Genomic DNA, 17,622 nt, shown 5'->3' on the forward strand with positions numbered 1-17,622 from the left:
AGCCACCTGGGAAGCTCCTATGGGAAGCCAGCAAACAGGAAATGAGTTTTAAAAATCCTGGGGCTTGCAAGGGGGAGGGGCGGGTTAGCTGCAGGGCAGTGGAGTTCAAACCACTGACCAGAGCAGTAGTATGGGAATTGTGGGATATTTTCTGGAGGCCAATAAAATCGAAAAAAAAACCCTGTGGTGTCTACACTGGCTGTTTGTCGGCAGTAAAGGGAGGGGAAAAGACAAAAGTGTCGCAGGGATGGAAGATTTTTGTCGCCAAATCTAGGTGTTTTTTTTGAAAAAAGGGACCTTGCAGTGTGTACGCTATCTCTGTTTTGTTGCCAAAAGGCAGTTTTTGGCAACAAAACTTGCCAATGTAGACAAGCCCTAAGAAAGGAGACGTGATTGAAGTAGAGAGAAGATTGTTATATAAGAGACTGCATTTTGTATTAGGAAAATGAGCAGGGCAAAATGGTATTTGGGTAAGCAGAGAGGAGCTTAAGTAGTTGAATTGAATAATGATCAGATGGCCACAAACAAGGATTCTAGTGGTGGGAATGGAGAAGAAATGATGTGATTTAAAACTCGTATAAATGAAGAAGCCACAAGCCCACAGGGGCTATACGTTAAATTTTGTTACAATTTGAACGAAGAAAAACTGAAATATGGAGAATGATTTATAACATCTCATTGAAACCATACCTGTCAAAATTTGAAATGTATAGATATGTATATTTGAGAGTAAAACAGAAACAATTTTTAACTGTACTGAAATACATATAATTAGGAGTGTTTTGGAGGAACTGAATAGAAAACATTAAATTCTATTCCAAAAAATATTGTCTTTCTGTAACAGCCCACTCTATCTATGGGTTGGCAGAACTATATACTGACATTTTTACTTCAGTATCAGTAGGGCCCTACCAAATTCACTGTCCACTTTGGTCAATTTCACTGTCATAGGATTTAAAAAATTGTAAATTTCATGATTTCAGCTATTTAAATCAGAAATTTCACTATGTTGTAATTGTACGGGTCCTGACCCAAAAAGGAGTGTGTGTGTGTGTGTGTGTGTGTGTGTGTGTGTGTGGGGTCACAAGATTATTGTAGGAGGGGTTGCGGTGCTGCTACCCTTACTTCTGCACTGCTGCTGGCGGTGTCGCTGACTTCAGAGCTGGGCAGCTGGAGAACGGTAGCTGCTGGCCAGGAGCCCAGCTCTGAAGGCAGCGCCACCACCACAGCAGCGCAGAAGTAAGGATGGCATGATATGGTATTGCCACCCTTACTTCTGTGATGCTGCTGGTGAGGCACTGCCTTCAGAGCTGGGTGCCTGGCCACCAGCCACTGCTCTGCGGCTACAAGCCACCACTCTCTGGCCACCCAGCTCTGAAGGCAGCACAGACGGAAGGATGGCAATACCGCTACCCTTAAAATAACCTTGCGACCCACCAGCAACTCCTTTTTGGGTCAGGACCCCCAATATGAGAAATGCTGGTCTCCCCTGTGATATCTGTATAGTATAGGGTAATAGCACACAAAAAAACAGATTTCACGGTCCGTGACACGAATTTTGTAGGGCCCTAAGTATCAGTGAAGTGGAACCTAGGCATCCTCTCCTTTTGCCTTATCTTTATAGGCCATCATGGTTTAGCAATAATCTGTAAAAACGGAAGCATGAAGGAAGATGGCTGGAGTGACAGTAGTGGAAGTCATGTGGCAAATCGGACTAATTGTTTGTTTTGCTCCCCTATCCAGTTAATTGCCATTTGTGGGGAAAGCTGGAAAACAAAAAGGCAGCAGCAGGCAGGTTCTGGTAACAGAGAGAGATCAAACAAAATGCCAGGTCCCTGGCTGCAGCAAAAATGGGAATTCCATGGCAAAAATGATGAATTCTGGGGTTAGAAAATTGTGGAATTCACACGTACATAAGACAGTTCACACTTCTTAAATGCATTGTTTCAGACTCAGGAATCTACTACTCCATTGGATTATGCTCACTTTTAGGTTATTTCTGCAACTATAAGGATTAGAAAGGTAGTTGTAAAATGAAAGCTGAGACTCTGTATCAAGGACTAAATGCTGTGACTGGAATCACTGAAGCTGTAAAGCTGTGACGACAGTGTTGCCAATTCTTGTAATATTTGGTGTTTTTCTTGAAGTCCCAACTGCTAGAATTTGCCATACCGTGCCTGCATGTTTATGAAGTGCTGACCACAATTGAGCACTGATCTGCTAAGGCCCTCAGGCATTAGTGTGATGCGTGCTTTGTGTATGTAGACGAGTGCACTTGCATACGTGTACGCACAGGGCTGGGGAAGGCTGAGTGAGCAGCAGCCTCCCCCTATGTCCGCCGCTGCAGGGTGGCGGCAGCTGGGGGCAGGAGCCGGGTGCCCAGTGTAGCAGGTACGAGCGCGCGGGAGACTGGTGAGAACTGTAGGGCTCGCTCCCGGATTTCCCGGGGAGGGGGGCGTTGAGGGCTCTGTCGCGCCTGCGCAGTCGCTCCGTGTGTGTGTCTGACACCCGGAGGGGGTGGGGCCGAGGTGGCTGCGCGGAGGGCGGCGGCGGCTGTGAGAGAAACTCCGCGCGGGGAAGCAGCGCCGGCCTCGCCCCCTGCAGCGGGAGTCGGGAGCGAGCGAGCGGCGCGGGGCCCCAGCGGACACATAAGCTCGCTCCGGTCTCCAGTGCGGCCCTTCCGGGACCGGCCTCCGCCGGCAGCAGGGGGCTGCGCGGGCGCTGCGGCCGGGTCTCCAGCCGGAGGAGGCGGCGGCAGGGCAGCGGGGGGCCGCTGGGGGAAGAGGTGTCACTGCGCCCCCTGCCCCAGCCCGATTGGATGAGCAGCGCCGGGGCCGGTGTTGGCGTTTGCGGCCTCCCCATGGCCGGGCCCCGGCGGTGAAGGCAGCGGGAGCCGCCTGTGTCCGTGTCTCGCCGGGGAGGCAGCTCAGCCGCCAGGGGGCGGGGAGAGGGATGTGCGCGGCCGCCTCCGCCGCAGGAGCCGCCGCCACCGAGACTGGGGCCGAGGGCGGCTTCTTCTTCTTCTCCTCTTCCCGCGGGTCCTGCCCGGCGGGGGCCGTGGGGTCCGAGGAGAGCTCAGCCATGGGGCTCGGGGCGCTGCCAGGAGCGGCGGGGCCGCCACCTCCGGGCTGCAGGGACCGCTACCAGCTGCTGCTCTCGGGCCGGGCCCTGGCAGACACATACCGGAAGATTTACACGGCGGCGCTGAGCGACAGGGATCCGGGGAGCCACACGAGCAGGTAACGCACCCCAGGCCTCCCGGGCCAAGCGGGACGCCCTGCCCCCAGCCAGTAGGCAGCTACCTGGCATGTCATGCACTCTTTTCCTTAGCTGCCAGGGCGGTCCTATGATAGAGGACTAATGCGACCATTCAGGGTGGTAATGTATCCCCATTGCTACCTAGGGTGTCCGCAGAGGGAACCCCCGGCCTCCCACCTGGGCAGGTAACGCACCCACTCGCCATGGTCCTGCCCGGAGTCAACAGGCAGGTAACGCCTGGCCCCCAAGGACCCAGAGTTAGATAACGAGCCAGCCAGCGAGGTGGTAACCCCAAAATCCCGAGGGTCTGGGGTAGGTAATACCTCCCTTACTAGAGCCTCCATGCAAATACCATTCCTCCAAGGGGGGGTGGTACCTGGTAACAGAGCTCACTCCCTTATTCCTCCCTTGCTGGAGTCCCCCAAACAAATCACCCGGCCTAGTGACTACTTGTGACAGGGTGATTCTGATAGGTAGTATGTCTAATTTGCTGTTTCCCCACCTGTGGGGTAATGCACTCACCCTGCAACTGAGATCATCCATGTGGATATTACACCCTTACCCCAAGGCAATGCACTCAGCTAATGTATCATCACTTGGACCTCCCAGTTAGGTAAGGTGCCCATTTCTTCTGCCCATACCTGTGTCTCTGAGCTGCTACCCCCTCTATCTACCCTGCCTCTGCTACCCAGCTAGCACATGTAATCCTTGCCAGCCAGCTCACTGGGTGCTTAATGTACATCCTGCTCTATCCAGTTCTCTGGGGCAGGTAAGGTACTCTCCTCAACCGGATCCCCCTTGGCATGTGTTGCACCTACCCTCTAACCCCCAGACAGCTAAAACAGCTGGTACCTTCAGCTCCTGGGGAAGTGTGAGGCCCTCCATCTAAGTTTTAGTCTGCCATGGACAGGCATGTACTGTGCCCATTCCCCAGTCGCTGTTCTCTTCCCAGGGCAGTTTCCGTGCCCAGGTATTTTGACTTAGGGCAAGATGGCGCCTCTTTGGGGACCTATGCACCTAAGCCTGCGTCCTCCGCAACCCTGGGCCAGGATCTCTGTCTTTACACCAGGTATCGTGCTCTCCCCCTCCCCCAAGCCCCTGTCCCCGCTTTGAGGCTCATCCTCCAACCTGTTCTCTTCATCCTAGACAGGTGCTCTCCCCCATGGTCTGTAATGCGCTGGGTGGGGAGAGGTGGAGAGGATGCAGGATCAAGGGTGGGGGCTATCACACCAGATGGCCTTCTTTCCCAGCAGCAGCACCTGGAGCATATGATGTGCTAGGGAGATGGGATGGGATGGGGGGTACCGGCACACTACATACTCCATCCTGCCTAGCAGCAGCTGTGTGAGGTTGCGTGGGGCAATCTGCAGCAGTGGTGGGGAGAGGGGAGGCCAGATGTGGGTCCCATGTGGGCTCTGGGGTCGGTTAGGCAGAACCCTATGGGGCTGTTGGGGAAAAGGTGGCTGGTGCAAGCTGGGTTCTAACCCTCCAGTCTCTCGCTGCTGGGAGTGAGAGTCAGTGCATGGTGGCAGCGGCTGCTGAGATAGTATGCAGCAGGGTATTGCCCAGAACTGGGGGTGGGGAGGAATGGGGCTCACCCCAACCAAAATACTTACAGCCCCATTTGGGATTAGGGCAGCCTTGACCCTGCACGTGGCTGTTTCTTGCCATGGGCTGCAGTTTAGGGATGTGCGAATGTTGCATCTTGCACAGGGAGGCTGCAGTGCCTGATTCTCCCATTCAGCTCTGAAGGGGATAGGTCCTGCTGCTTCCATGACAGCTGTGGAGTCTGTGCTCAGAGTCAGCAGTGAGTTCCTGGGGAGCTGGGTGTTGGGTTTGCCACATGAAAATGACCTAAGGGGCAGGAGTGAGTAGGGTGCTAACCTCTTCCTAGGCTGGGTCACAGCAGGGAACCTGCTGGTGGCTGCTTCTTCATGCACAACGAGGGAGAATGTTGTTGCGATTAATCCCTTTGGTTTCACCTTCCCGGTGAGCAGGGTCTGCGCTCATCTTTCACTCTTACTCTGGGAGATTGCTGAGGATTTCAGTGACATGTTCACCTGTCTCATTTGGAGACCCTCCTAAGCACAGGAGGTGGAAGGGTGCTGTATTTATTCACATTCTCGAGTTGAATTAAGTTGTGACATAGGGTGAGCAGAGCCAGTCACAAGAGAAATAATTAGCTTTGTGAATCAACTCCTTGACTAGTAAATGCTGGTGAAACATTAAAATTAAGTGGTTTTTTTTACAGTTTGACTTTACTTACTCAAATTATGTCCCCCTTTCGAAAGCACAGGGGATCCAATGATTAATTGTAGCCAGTGTGTCTATGAGAGAAGTAATTTTGCAAACTACAAGAATAATGCAACCTTATGATTTTTCTGTTGGCCTGTAGGCGTCTCTGGGCCCTGACCTTTAGTGTGTGTTTTTGTGCACCACCTCGTTCTGTCCCATCTGTATAACCAAGAAACTGTCATATTTCAGACTGCACCTGTGAAAATCTTGCTGCTCTTGTTATGCCTTTAATTCTGTGATTCCATGTTTCAATATTTTCTTCTCATCATGAGCCTTAAAAATCAGTTTAACCTGTTCGGGGACTACAAACATTCATCCTAGGAAATTCAGGTTCAGCCTTAATTATATGGTTAATGCAAGGTGTCGTGAGAGAGTAGAATTAAAGTTTTTTGGGTGTCTCAACTCTGTTTCCACACCTTAACACATTTGGATTTCCTTTAAGCTTAACATTAATTCTGAATTCAGATTTATAATGGTTGGTTTTGGAATTATTACAGTGATTGCCATGACTTTTACTCTTAAATTCCAGATATGTCCTCTCTCTTTGAACTCTGGTTTAACATAGTTTTATTGTTTTAAAATTAAAAATGTCTTGCATGAACCTTAAAGAAGAAACAAATTTAAAGATGATAGCTTGTGGTTTCTCAGAGTTAAAAATGTGTATTGTATCAATCTTAAACTATTTTTAAATTGTAAATTAAGGCCAGATTCACTGGTATGTTTTGACTGCTTTGAATCACTTTGAAGCAGCACAAAGAAGCCAGAATATATTAGGTCAATAAGATTTACAGCTGCTTTGTCATTGAAGCACTGTAAGCAACTACAGAGTACTGTACTGCTGAATTTAGCCCTTATTTGCTAGTGTCATCCATGTAACTTTTTAAGAGCAGGCACAGTTGTTTCCAGTGCAGTGACAACAGCTAAGCAATCTCCCCATCAGAACTCTTGACCCAAAAAACCCAGGCTTTCTCTCACCACTAACTCATTACAAACAAAATAATTGTGGCATGCAATTTCTCTGTAGAAGAAAAGTGGTGATAGTCTGAGTTACCACTGTCAGAATAGTTAAGTGTGTTCTAAGTTATTAACCTCACGCTGCCTGTAGTCATAAGTAGAGTTGGCTGAAAAATTGAGTTTTGAATGTTTTTGATTAAAAACAGGGTAAAATTTGTCTCTAAAATATTTGCTAAAAAGTATTCATTTTTCATCCAACTCTAGTCTTAACTAGATGCAGTAGTTAATAACTTTCACTGCATTAGGTTGTAATTAAGCTAACATAGACTATATGTTAGTTGAAGCCTGCTGTTCCATTATTAAAATCAAACAGTTTAAATTATGACCAAATTTAGGAGTTGATTTGTAAATTCTCTGAAATTTCATTCTATATTCAGAGAATACTGTAATTTGGGGCACGATACGCTAATTTTCTTGCATAATGGAGAGACTGAATCTTTTTTTAAGTGCACGGTTAAACTCAGTTGTAACAATGAAGCTGTAAGTAATGCCTCCTATTATAGTCAGATTTATGATAAAAGCTTGCTTTTTACTTTGTTTTGAAAAATTAGAAATCAAAGCAATATTAGATTGACCAAGCACTGCCAATGCAGAGTTAAATATAGATTATTCAAGAATCATGTACAGAATTTATGAATGTATACTCAGAGATTATTTGTACTAGCTGTAGTGAGTGATGTATCACATGCTGAAAAGATTCAGTAATAGGTATTGAAGCAGAGGTAAAGATGTTTCATATTTCTTATGTAGGGTTAGTTACTATCTGTATTTTAACAATAATGTTACACCATTATCAGGAATCATTAGACAAATTCTTTTTAAAGAATTTGACATAGCGCTATGACTAATGTCAAACTTCTTGATAGTGGATTAAACTAAGATTATTTAAAAAGACAAATGAACTTTGGTAAATCTAAGTTTAACCTCTATTTTTATGATTACTGCAATATTAGGAAGCATAAAAACAGTGCTGTTGTGGTTTGAAACCTTCCCTAGTACTCTAGACCGGGGTTCTCAAACTTCATTGCACTGCAATCCCCTTCTGACAACAGAAATTACTACACGACCCCAGGAGGGGGGACTGAAGCCTGAGCCCATCCAAGCCCCACTGACCCAGGAAGGGAGTGTGGGGGAGCAAAGCCCAAACCCAACTGCTCCTGGCGGGGGAAGTCGAAGCCAAAAGGCTTCAGCCCCAGGCAGAGGGCCTGTAACCTGAGCCCCACTGTCCAGGGCTTGGACTTCAGTCCCAGGTGGTGGGGCTTGGGCTTTGGCCCTGGGCCTCAGCAAGTCTAAGCCAGCTCTGGCAACCCTATTAAAACAGGGTCGCGACCCACTTTGGGGTCCCGACCCACAGTTTGAGAACCCATGATCTAGACATATTATTGAAAAGTGAATCTAGTTTTTTAAAAGCTCAGTTAAGTTTTGACTCATTTGCTATAAATAAGACTACGTTTTAGTCACAGATATTTTTAGTAAAGTCATGGACAGGTCACGGACCGTAAACAAAAATTCACAGGCCCGTGACCTGTCCATGATTTTTACTAAAAATACTTGTTGTCACTAAGACTTGGGCGGGGGGCCATGGGTGCTCTGGGGGGCAGTCTAGGGACCCCGCTGGGGGTGGGGTGCCCAGGACCCTGCTGGTGCTGGTGGAGGGGAAGCCAGGTGGTGGCACGCAGACCTGAGATCCCGCTGGTGCTGGCGGAGGAGAGTCCGGGCAGCGGTGCGGCATGCGGCCTGGGACCCCTGCTGTAGCTGGCGGAGGTGGGGCTGAGTGGTGGCGTGGTGCACGGCCCCGGAACCCCTGCTGATGAGGGGGAGGGAAGGCCTGCGGTGCGTCGCCTGGGACCTCTGCTGGTGCTGGGGGGTAGGAAGGGTTTGGCAGGCCTGGCAGGGGCTTTCTACCCGGGTCCACGTCCCTGCAGCTCCTAGGCGCTGGAGGCAGGGGCCAGGGCAGGGGCTCTGCTGTTCCTGCCACAAGTGCCAGCTGCTGCAGCTCCCATTGGCCAGAAACCGCAGCCAATGGGAGCTGCAGGGGTGAGGCCTGCGGGGGTGGGGCAGCATGAAGCATGGATTGACCCCTCAGCTGCGTAGGAGCTGCAGGGGGGCTATGCCAGTTGGAGTCTGGAGTCCCCCACCCCGAGGTAAGTGTCCCCATGTACCCTCCAACCCCCTGCCCCTAGTTCTGAGCCCCCTTCCACACACCCAAACTGCTGTTGCTAGCCCAGGGGCTGCCCTCTTTGGCAGCCCCTGAGCCAGCACCAACCGCTGCAGAAGTCATGGAAAGTCACAGAATCCGTGACTTCTGTGACAGTCTCGCAGCCTTAGCTATAAAATATATTATTTTAACATTAATCTATAGCTGTCTTTCCCTCAATTTAGGACTTTCCTGCACCTTATGTTTGTACCTCGATATTACACTGCTTGATGAAAAGAAGCTGATTTCTTGGTTTTGAATATCAGTTCTTTGGGTTGGTTGCCAAAGGATACTGTTAGACCAGCACATCCAACCCTTTTAATGTATATCTGCACATTCCCTGTAGCAAGTTGTCAGCTATTACAAGTTTTTTTGTCCCTCTCCCCCACTTCCGCGCAGTTTGATGAAGAATGTCTACAAAGATGCTTACTACCTTCAGACTTTGAAAACTTCTGCTTGTTTTTCACACTAAAAGCCAAACACCACCTGTCATTTTTGAAAACATTAGGCTGCTTTTTACCTTGAGATTCAGAAGTTTTTTAGTTTCATTGCTTCAGATCTGCTTACAGTGCTATAATGCAACTTGAAAATACATGAGTCATATTTAGCCGGTAATAATGGACTGAATTATAGATTATACAACAATAATAATATCATAGTTAGACACTGGTGTTTCTTGTGAAAAATACATGCATTGTATGACCACATTTTCCATTCCTTTTGTAAAATAAGATATGTGATCCCAGGGGTCGGCAACCTCTGGCACGTGGCTCACCAGAGTAAGCACGCTGGCGGGCCGGACCGGTTTGTTTACCTGCCATGTCTGCAGGTTTGGCTGATTGCGGCTCCCACTGGCCGTGGTTCGCTGCTCTAGGCCAATGGGCGCGGTGGGAAGCTGCGGCCAGCACATCCCTCGGCCCACGCTGCTTCCCACCGCCCCCATTGGCCTGGAGCGGCGAATTGTGGCCAGTGGGAGCCGCGATTGGCCAAACCTGCGGATGCGGCAGGTAAACAAACTGGCCCGGCCGGCCAGGGTGCTTACCCTGGCGAGCCGCGTGCCAGAGGTTGCCGACCCCTAGGCTAGCCTGTTCGGAGTTTTTTTCTGGCTTAACGCTATTAGACTAATTTACATTACGTTATACATTGATAATTGTATTTTATTGGAAAACTGACAAAAGTTGTTGAATTCAGTGTTGTCGTAGCCATGTTGATCCCAGGATATTAGAGAGACCAGGTGGGTGAGATGATATCTCTTATTGGACCAACTTCTGGTGAGAGAGATGAGGCTTTCAACAAGTTATGTAACTTCTGAATGTTTGAGAATCAGTGATATAGTAGCAGACTCTTTAATTATAACTTTTATACATCCTGTTTTAATCTTTTCAATTTATTGTGATGTTAGTTAATCCTCTTCAGTAGCTGAATGCATTTATTTTTTTAGTCCTGTTTCTTGTCTTGCACTAGTACACAAGGTGTACTACAAGAGGATGTGTACTTTTTAAAGGTGGGTGGTAGAAATGCTGACAAGGCTTAAGAGTTTAAAAGTTGATACACCATGCTATTTAAAAGTACGTTAATGACTGAAGTAGTGGAGGAATCAAGTAAACTGATTCATTGTAAAATTTAGTAAATGTTGGAAAGGGGCTTTGAGGGAAAGAGATGTAGAAAATCATAATTTGAATAACTACTTCTGAAGTCAAAGCAGTTTAAAGTGATAAACTGTGCAATGAGTGATTCAAAATGAAATGAGGTATTGAGTAATTTTAAAAATGATATGACTTGAAGTGTTGGGGTGACAGTGGGAACACAGAGGTTATACGTGGGGCTTTGGAAATTAGAAGAAGAAGCTAGTTTTGGCAAATGAAGAGGTGGAACAATCCTGACTAGAAATCAAGAAATGCTAAAGGGCATTTTTGTCTGTTTTTGTGGTCTTGATTCCTAACACTTTCTTTAAAATATTTTAAATTTTAGACAGGAAGCATTTATTTTGGAGGGGATTAGCTGATTTGTTGAAACTGCATTGTGTAGGGATTTTCGGCAGGTCTCAGACTTCATTGCACCATGACCCTCTTCTGACAACAAAAATAACTGTGACCCCAGGAGGGATGGCCAAAGCCCGAGCCCCACTGCCCTGGCTGGGGGGTCCAAAGCTGAAGCCCAAGGGTTCAGCCCTGGGTGAGGGGCCTGTAACCTGAGCCCCGCCGCCCAGGGCTAAAGCCAAAACCTGAGCCCTGCCGCCTAAGGCTGAAGCCCTCAGGCTTGGACTTCCGCCCTGGGTGGTGGGACTGGGGCTCGGGCTTTGGCCCAAAGCAAGTCTAATGCCAGCCCTGGCAACCCCATTAAAATAGGGTTGGGACCCACTGGGGGTCCCAACCCATAATTTGAGAACTGCTGGGTTAGATTAATAACAAAGGGATATGTAAAGCCATTTGTGTTTAAACTCTAGTTCAAATCTAGTTTATTTTGGAAGTGACCAAAAGTAGTTTCACTTTGACAGCTGTTTCGTGGCAATTTTAAAATGAGTCTGTGGTTTCAGGACAAGCCCTCATAGTTACCTGTTCATGTTGCTAAGTGGTGACGTTTTGCCTTTGTTTGCTGTCGGTGAGGTAAAGGAGTGGACAGGGAGAGCAAAATGCCTTCTCATTTCTCACGGTGGTTCTCTGTAGTTACTGCTGAGACATGCAAGTGAGGCAGGATAGGGAAGTTTGTGCAGCGGTCTTCTTTTTTTCTTTTTCTGTACCTGCTTTGAGGAAGTATGTTTTGTCAACAATGTATTTTGTAAGTATTAAAATTGATTTTTCCCTCCCAATGTGTGTTGTAAATTATAATACAAATTGAAAAGATTGTCGAGTGTAATATCTTGTTTTGAGGAGTGATAAGTATTGTGAGCAGCACATTGTGATACGTCCGTTTTTTCCTTAATATTGCATGCTTGTTTTCATTAGAAGATACAGATGATTGGGTCAATGTATGAGTGCTATGGGGTGCTGGTGGCCTGTTGTATGCAGGAGGTCACACTAGATGATCTGGTTGTCCCTTTTGGCCCTAAATTCTGATTGTTATCTAATCTTTTAAATAAGAGTTACTTTTTTGTATCAGCATCTTTCTTTTAAAAAAATTTCTGTATGAAGGGGAAGTAAAGAAGACACGCTTAAATGTATGAAGAGGTGGAAAGCCTCAGTGTAGCTGTTTGCTATCCAGCCATTTTCACATTCTTTTAGTGGATTGTCTCCCTTCTTCCTGCCTTGCAGTGTGGTTGGGAGTTACAGTAATCAGTTTCAAATTATTTTTTTGCTTTTTGAAGACTTGTAATATTAATTTCTGCATGCTCTAATAGCGACATTTAAAAAGCTTACAATTTTATGTATAGATGCTATGAGAAGCTCAACACCCCTTCTATCATTCTCTTACACAAAAAAATGCATTTATAGTGCCTGCTGTATGTACTTTTCAGTTACCGAAAAGCTAGAGTATGACAATTTAAGAAATGTCTTGGTTAACATTAACTAATTTGTTCATTTTATTAAAAACAGATTTATTTAGCTACAGGGGGAAAAAATCTGAAACATGTATGCCTTCTAATGTGTGTTAAAATCTTCAATTGCACAACAGTGCTTTTGAAAAACAATGTAAATGACCCTGCCCCTTTTGGGAAACCATGTCCTGCAGACCTCTGTAGTCTTGAGGTATTGTGTTTGTGGTAATACCATCTGAAATTCTAGTGATGTCAGTCCTACTGAGCTCGATTGTCATCTTTTGTCAAGTAACCTGCAATGAAAATTGATCTATTTTCCTAGTCCAGTTAGACTTAGGGAGATATTAATTTTGTAACTAATGGAATGTGACGGTTAAGACCAGCTCCTGCAGACTCCCACAAGGGGTTTTCATTTTTCTCTTCATAGTTAAGAATAGAGGAAATATATCAAGACTTGATAAGAGATGGGGCCAAGACAGTTATAAAATAATCATCTCTTCTAATAAGGGATCACACTTAAGGTTTTGCCCTGGTGTCTACCCATATAACATCAGCCCAGAAGAGGAATTTGTATTTCATGATTCAGGTGGTCAGACTCTGAATACTTTATGTACTAGTAACCCATAGAATGCCTACTTGTCCAGTTCTCTTGTCCCATCAGATTCTTTTTTCTTTTAGGGTGAGCAGTTGTAGTTCAAGGTTCTTCTGCATGATGCTCTGCACCTTCACTATGCGGGTGATTCTGTTGGAGAATCTCTGGCTTCTCCTCTCCACGTGGTTGGTTGGTATAGGCAGAATCTGAAATGGAGGCAAGTCTTTTGTGAGCTGGGTAGAGTATTTTTACCTATAATCTCAAATCGGGGATATAAAAGCTCTTGAATCAATTTTTCTGTTTTTCAGAACTACGTTATCTGAGGAATACTTTTGATATCTAGGCATGAAAAATACCTTATTTTTATGTCTTCTATCCCTGGAATGCTCCACTTAATTCCATCTGCCATACTTCCTTCCTTTAATTCCTTCTTAAACCCCTCCCTTCTTCATTGGAGTTTCATTTAAAAAATATATCAGAAAACTTTGGAGGCGCCATACATGTGTCTTCCAAGTTGCTGTCTTACCCCATAGTTCTCTCCTTTCTCTTCTGCTCTCTCCCCATGTTTTCATCTCCTTCTGTCCCCATCATAGTTGACATCATAATCTCTTAGTACAGAGAATCCAGTCTTAATCTGTTTTCATAGTGTTATGTATATCTGCGGTCCTATAGACATTGTATACAAAAAAATACATTCTTTTAATGTTAGTTTTTTCAAAAGTTAGGAAATGCCAGAATTAAATTTGCCCATGGAACTTCAATTCTACCTCCATGTACATACGGAGTTATTATGCAATCTTTAGTGACATGATCACTTACTCTTTTTTTCCATAGGATCCTGCCTTCTTTGTAACACTGGATGTTTGGTACTTATTGAGTGAGACAACTGTTCAATATCTCTCTTCATTTTCGTCATTCAGTTTTTAGGACCATGGTTTATTACCTGCACTCCATCCAAATATGGACCGAATAAGATTTTTTTAAACTATCTTAGGGGCTTTTCCATTGCACTTATTAACCATACTATCTTAGTACCTTGGAGTATTTAATGAATTTATATCACAGCAACTTTGAAATAGGAAGTAGTAGTTTTCCATTTATAGATTGTCCAAAATGTGCAAAAGAATCCTCTGATTTTTATCTTAGTGATTGGGTGCTTATTTTGAGACATTACCTCTGAAAAATCAGGTACAGTGAGTACCTGCTGATCTCCTTGACTTCTGTTGAAGTTGAGAGCTTAGCACTTTTGAGTCAGGCCACCTGTGAGTGTTAAGATGAGCACCAGAAAATGAGAACCACACACTTAGCGATCACATCTTAGAACCAATTTTTCAGGTCTTCACAATTCATAGAATTTAAGGCCAGAAGGGATCATTAGATGGTCTACACCACTGGTTCTCAAACTTATTTTTTTTCATGGATCGCTTGAAAATTGTTGAGGGTCTTGGGGACCACTTAATGATCTTTCCAAATGTTTGTACTGTTAGCTAACTATTGTAAAGCGCTTTGGATAAAAGCGCTATATAAAAAAAAACTTATTATCATTTTTTTATTCTACAAATAAAACACACAACTCATATTTTAATATCAGTAGTCTTACCTTTCTAATGCGATGGATGTGTCCTCTCTCCCCTGCTGTGGCAGTCCCCGAGCTGAGGCTGGGAAGGAGGGCCGTATCTTCCTGGCAGCCGCAACCCTGGAGCTGGGGAAAATCGCCTCTTTCTTTGCCTGCTGCAGCCCTGCATATCCCAAATTCCCCCCATCCCCGCTTCTCACCCCACTTCCCCCTCCCACCTGCCACCACTTCCCTCCAAGGCCACCACCTCACCTTACATGTGCGTATTCTCCAGGGTCCAGACACCTAATTAGTGGAGCTGTGCCTACTCCACTAATTAGGTGGGTGGCCCTTCATTCTCGTGTGGGTGGCCACCCAGGTATGCACTTTAGAGGGAACTATCCAGGGACTCCTGAATGGAGCTCGTCCACGGACCATTGTTTGAGAAGTCTGGTCTAGACTGATCTGCTGGTATCTCACAGGCCATTAAATCTCACCCAGCTATCTCTGTATTGAGTCCACTAACTTATATTTGATTGGCTAAAACCTACCTTCAGGAAAGGCATCCAGCCTTTATTTGAAGACATCAAAAGATGGAGAAGCCTCCATTTCCCTTGATAGTTTGTTCCAGTGGTTAATCACTCTCACTTTTAAAAGTGTGTACCTAACTTGTTAATTTGTCTGGCTTCAGCTTCCTGTGGTTGGTTCTCTACTAGATTAAACAACCTTTTAATTTCTGGTATTTTCTCCACAAAGGTACTTACACACTAGTGAATTCACCTCTTGATTTTCTTTTCAATAAACAGATTAGGCTCTTTAAATCGTTCACTGTGAGGCATTTTCATGAATCCTTGACTCATATTTGTGGCTGCTTTCTGCTCGTTCTCCATATGGACACCAGAACTGGATGCAGTGTTCCTTTGTCATTTTCATTGATGACACGTACAGACCTTTACTCCTAATTGCTACTCCCCTGTTTACACCACTAAGGATCATATTAGCCCATTTGTTGCAGCCTTGGACTGGGTGGGTGTTACGTTGCTGGTCTTCTATGAGCTCTGAATTCTTTTGGAGTCACTGCTTTCCAGGATAAAGTCCCCCATTCTGTAAGTGCGGCTTCCGCTCCTTTTTCCTATATTTATATCTTTGCATTTGGCTGTATTTAAATGCATTTTATTTGAATGGGCCTGTCTTATTAAGCAATCCAGATAGCTCTGTATGACTGTCCTGTCTTCATTATTTAGCATTGTGCCAATTTTTGTGTCATCTGTAAATTTTATCAAGTGATTTTTATACTGGCTTCCAGATCATTGATGAAAATTTTGATTAGCATCAAGTCTAGTGGTGAGCCCTGAGGAACACCATTAGAAACATCCCCTTTGACCACTACTTTTTGAGATCTGTTAGTTTGCTGGTTGTTAATCCATTTAACGTGATCTTTTTTTAAAATTAGAATGTCATGTGATACTAAGTCAAACTCTTTACAAAAGGTTGTGTATTACATGTGCGCAGTTACTGTTATAATTTTGTAATCATACCAAATTTATAATCTCTTCAAATAATGTAAACAGATATATTTGACAAGACCTATTTTAAAAGAACCATTTTGTCTGGCATTAATTTTATTCCTGTTCTCTACTAAAGTCCTGCAGCAGACTTTACATTATTTTGCCTAGCATTGATGTCAGGTTAATGAGTTTATAGTTACCCAGGTTACCCTGCTTCTGGAATTTCCCTGGTATTTCAAGATTTTTTTTTTTTTTTTTTAATTATCACCAACTGTCCCGAGATCTCCTCAGCCAACTCCTTAGAACTCTGGGGTGCAAGTTATCTGAGCCTGCTGATTTTTAAAAAGCATTTATCCCTAATAGATGTAATTTGCTCCTTTGTTACTAATGTACTGGAAATTACATAATCTTCATGCCAGACAAATTACACCATCCAGCATCTTTCCAAATACAGAACAGAAATATTTATTGAACATTTCTGCCTTTTCTTTATTAATAATTTTGTCATGTTCATCTGTTAATGGGCCTGTACCATTGCTAGGTTTTCTTTCATTCCTAATATACTTAAGTTTTCCTACTTCTTTTTCTTAGCCCTATCTGATGTTTCCCCGATGTGTTCAGCTTTCCTTATCTGTTTTCTACAGTTCATAATTCTAATTATATTTATTACTGTATATTTTGCCTTTTTTTCTTTTTGCTATGTTCCTTTTTTATTCCTAATTGCTTCCTTCAATTTGCCACTGAACCAGGAGGAATTTTTAGACAAAGTTGTCCTCTTTCCTTGATTGTGGAATCGTGGCAGTTCTTAAAGAACTCCAAATTCTCATTCACCTGTTTGTATATAAACTTTTCCTTGGGTCTGGGAAATTAGCTCTTTTGAAACACCAAGTGTAAATGACTGGTTGGGACAGTTCTGTTTGCCCATATTGAATGTATACGGGTCATGGTCACCGGTTTCTCAGCAACCAGCAGTTTCCAGTCCAGTGATTAATTCATCTGTATCCATCATAATGAGGTCCTAAATAGTTAATTTGTGTTGGGTGTAACACCTATTTGTGTTTAGAAAATTATCATGTATAATTTATAGAAACTTGATGACCTATTACTAGCTATATGAGACCTCCAGCATATATCTCCTAAATTGAAGTCCCCCATGTCCTTCACATATTAGATAGGTACTTAGCGTGAACAGAATGAGTTACATAAGCTTGATTTGGTGGTCTGTTGCAGATCTCCCCGCCCCCCCCCCCCACTAGTTCCCCTTTATTGGCTTTGTTAATTAGCACATTGAGCCATATGCATTCAAGATCCTGTGGACAGGGCCTGCTCTAGGCACCAGCAAAGCACGCAGTTGCTTGGGGCGGCAGATTTGCAAGGGGCGAAAGAATCCAGCATGGGAGCTGAGAACCAACAGGGGGCCCTGGGAGCTGTAGTTCCTTGGTTAGCTCCCTGCCTATAGAGCCAGCCCTGGAGCAGGGAAAGAACTACATTTCCCAGCATTCCCTTGGCCACTAGCAACAGGAAAGGGTGGGGGAAGGAGTATGGAACTGAAATCTGCAGCTTGCTGTGAATGGTAGGAAGAGAGCCAGCTTTAGTTTTTTTGCCGCCCCTCCACCCCCGCCCTGGGCTCCCCCCGCACCCCTGTATTGCCTCAGTCCTGGACTCTCCCCCACTCACACCCCCTGCTGCCCCAGCTCTGGCCCCCACCTGTACCCTCCTGCTGCCCCA

General features: G+C 45.1%; 1 protein-coding gene across 27 annotated transcripts in view; it reads left to right on the forward strand.

The window, feature by feature from the left end:
* The first annotated feature begins 2,806 nt into the window (after positions 1-2,806).
* MYCBP2 (MYC binding protein 2) overlaps positions 2,807-17,622 on the forward strand; it is a 384,804-nt gene continuing 369,988 nt past the window's right edge. For 26 of the 27 annotated variants that reach the window (XM_008178543.4, XM_008178544.4, XM_008178547.4 and 23 more), the window contains exon 1: positions 2,807-3,239. In XM_008178543.4, coding sequence (XP_008176765.1) covers positions 2,953-3,239 — 287 coding nt within the window. In that variant the 5' untranslated portion in view covers positions 2,807-2,952. Of the gene's footprint in view, positions 3,240-4,062; positions 4,328-17,622 lie in introns of those variants that run through there. The other variant, XM_065593004.1, reaches the window with a different exon arrangement.

Source organism: Chrysemys picta, chromosome 1, assembly GCF_011386835.1.
Source record: "Chrysemys picta bellii isolate R12L10 chromosome 1, ASM1138683v2, whole genome shotgun sequence".
Taxonomy (NCBI): Eukaryota; Metazoa; Chordata; order Testudines; family Emydidae; genus Chrysemys; species Chrysemys picta.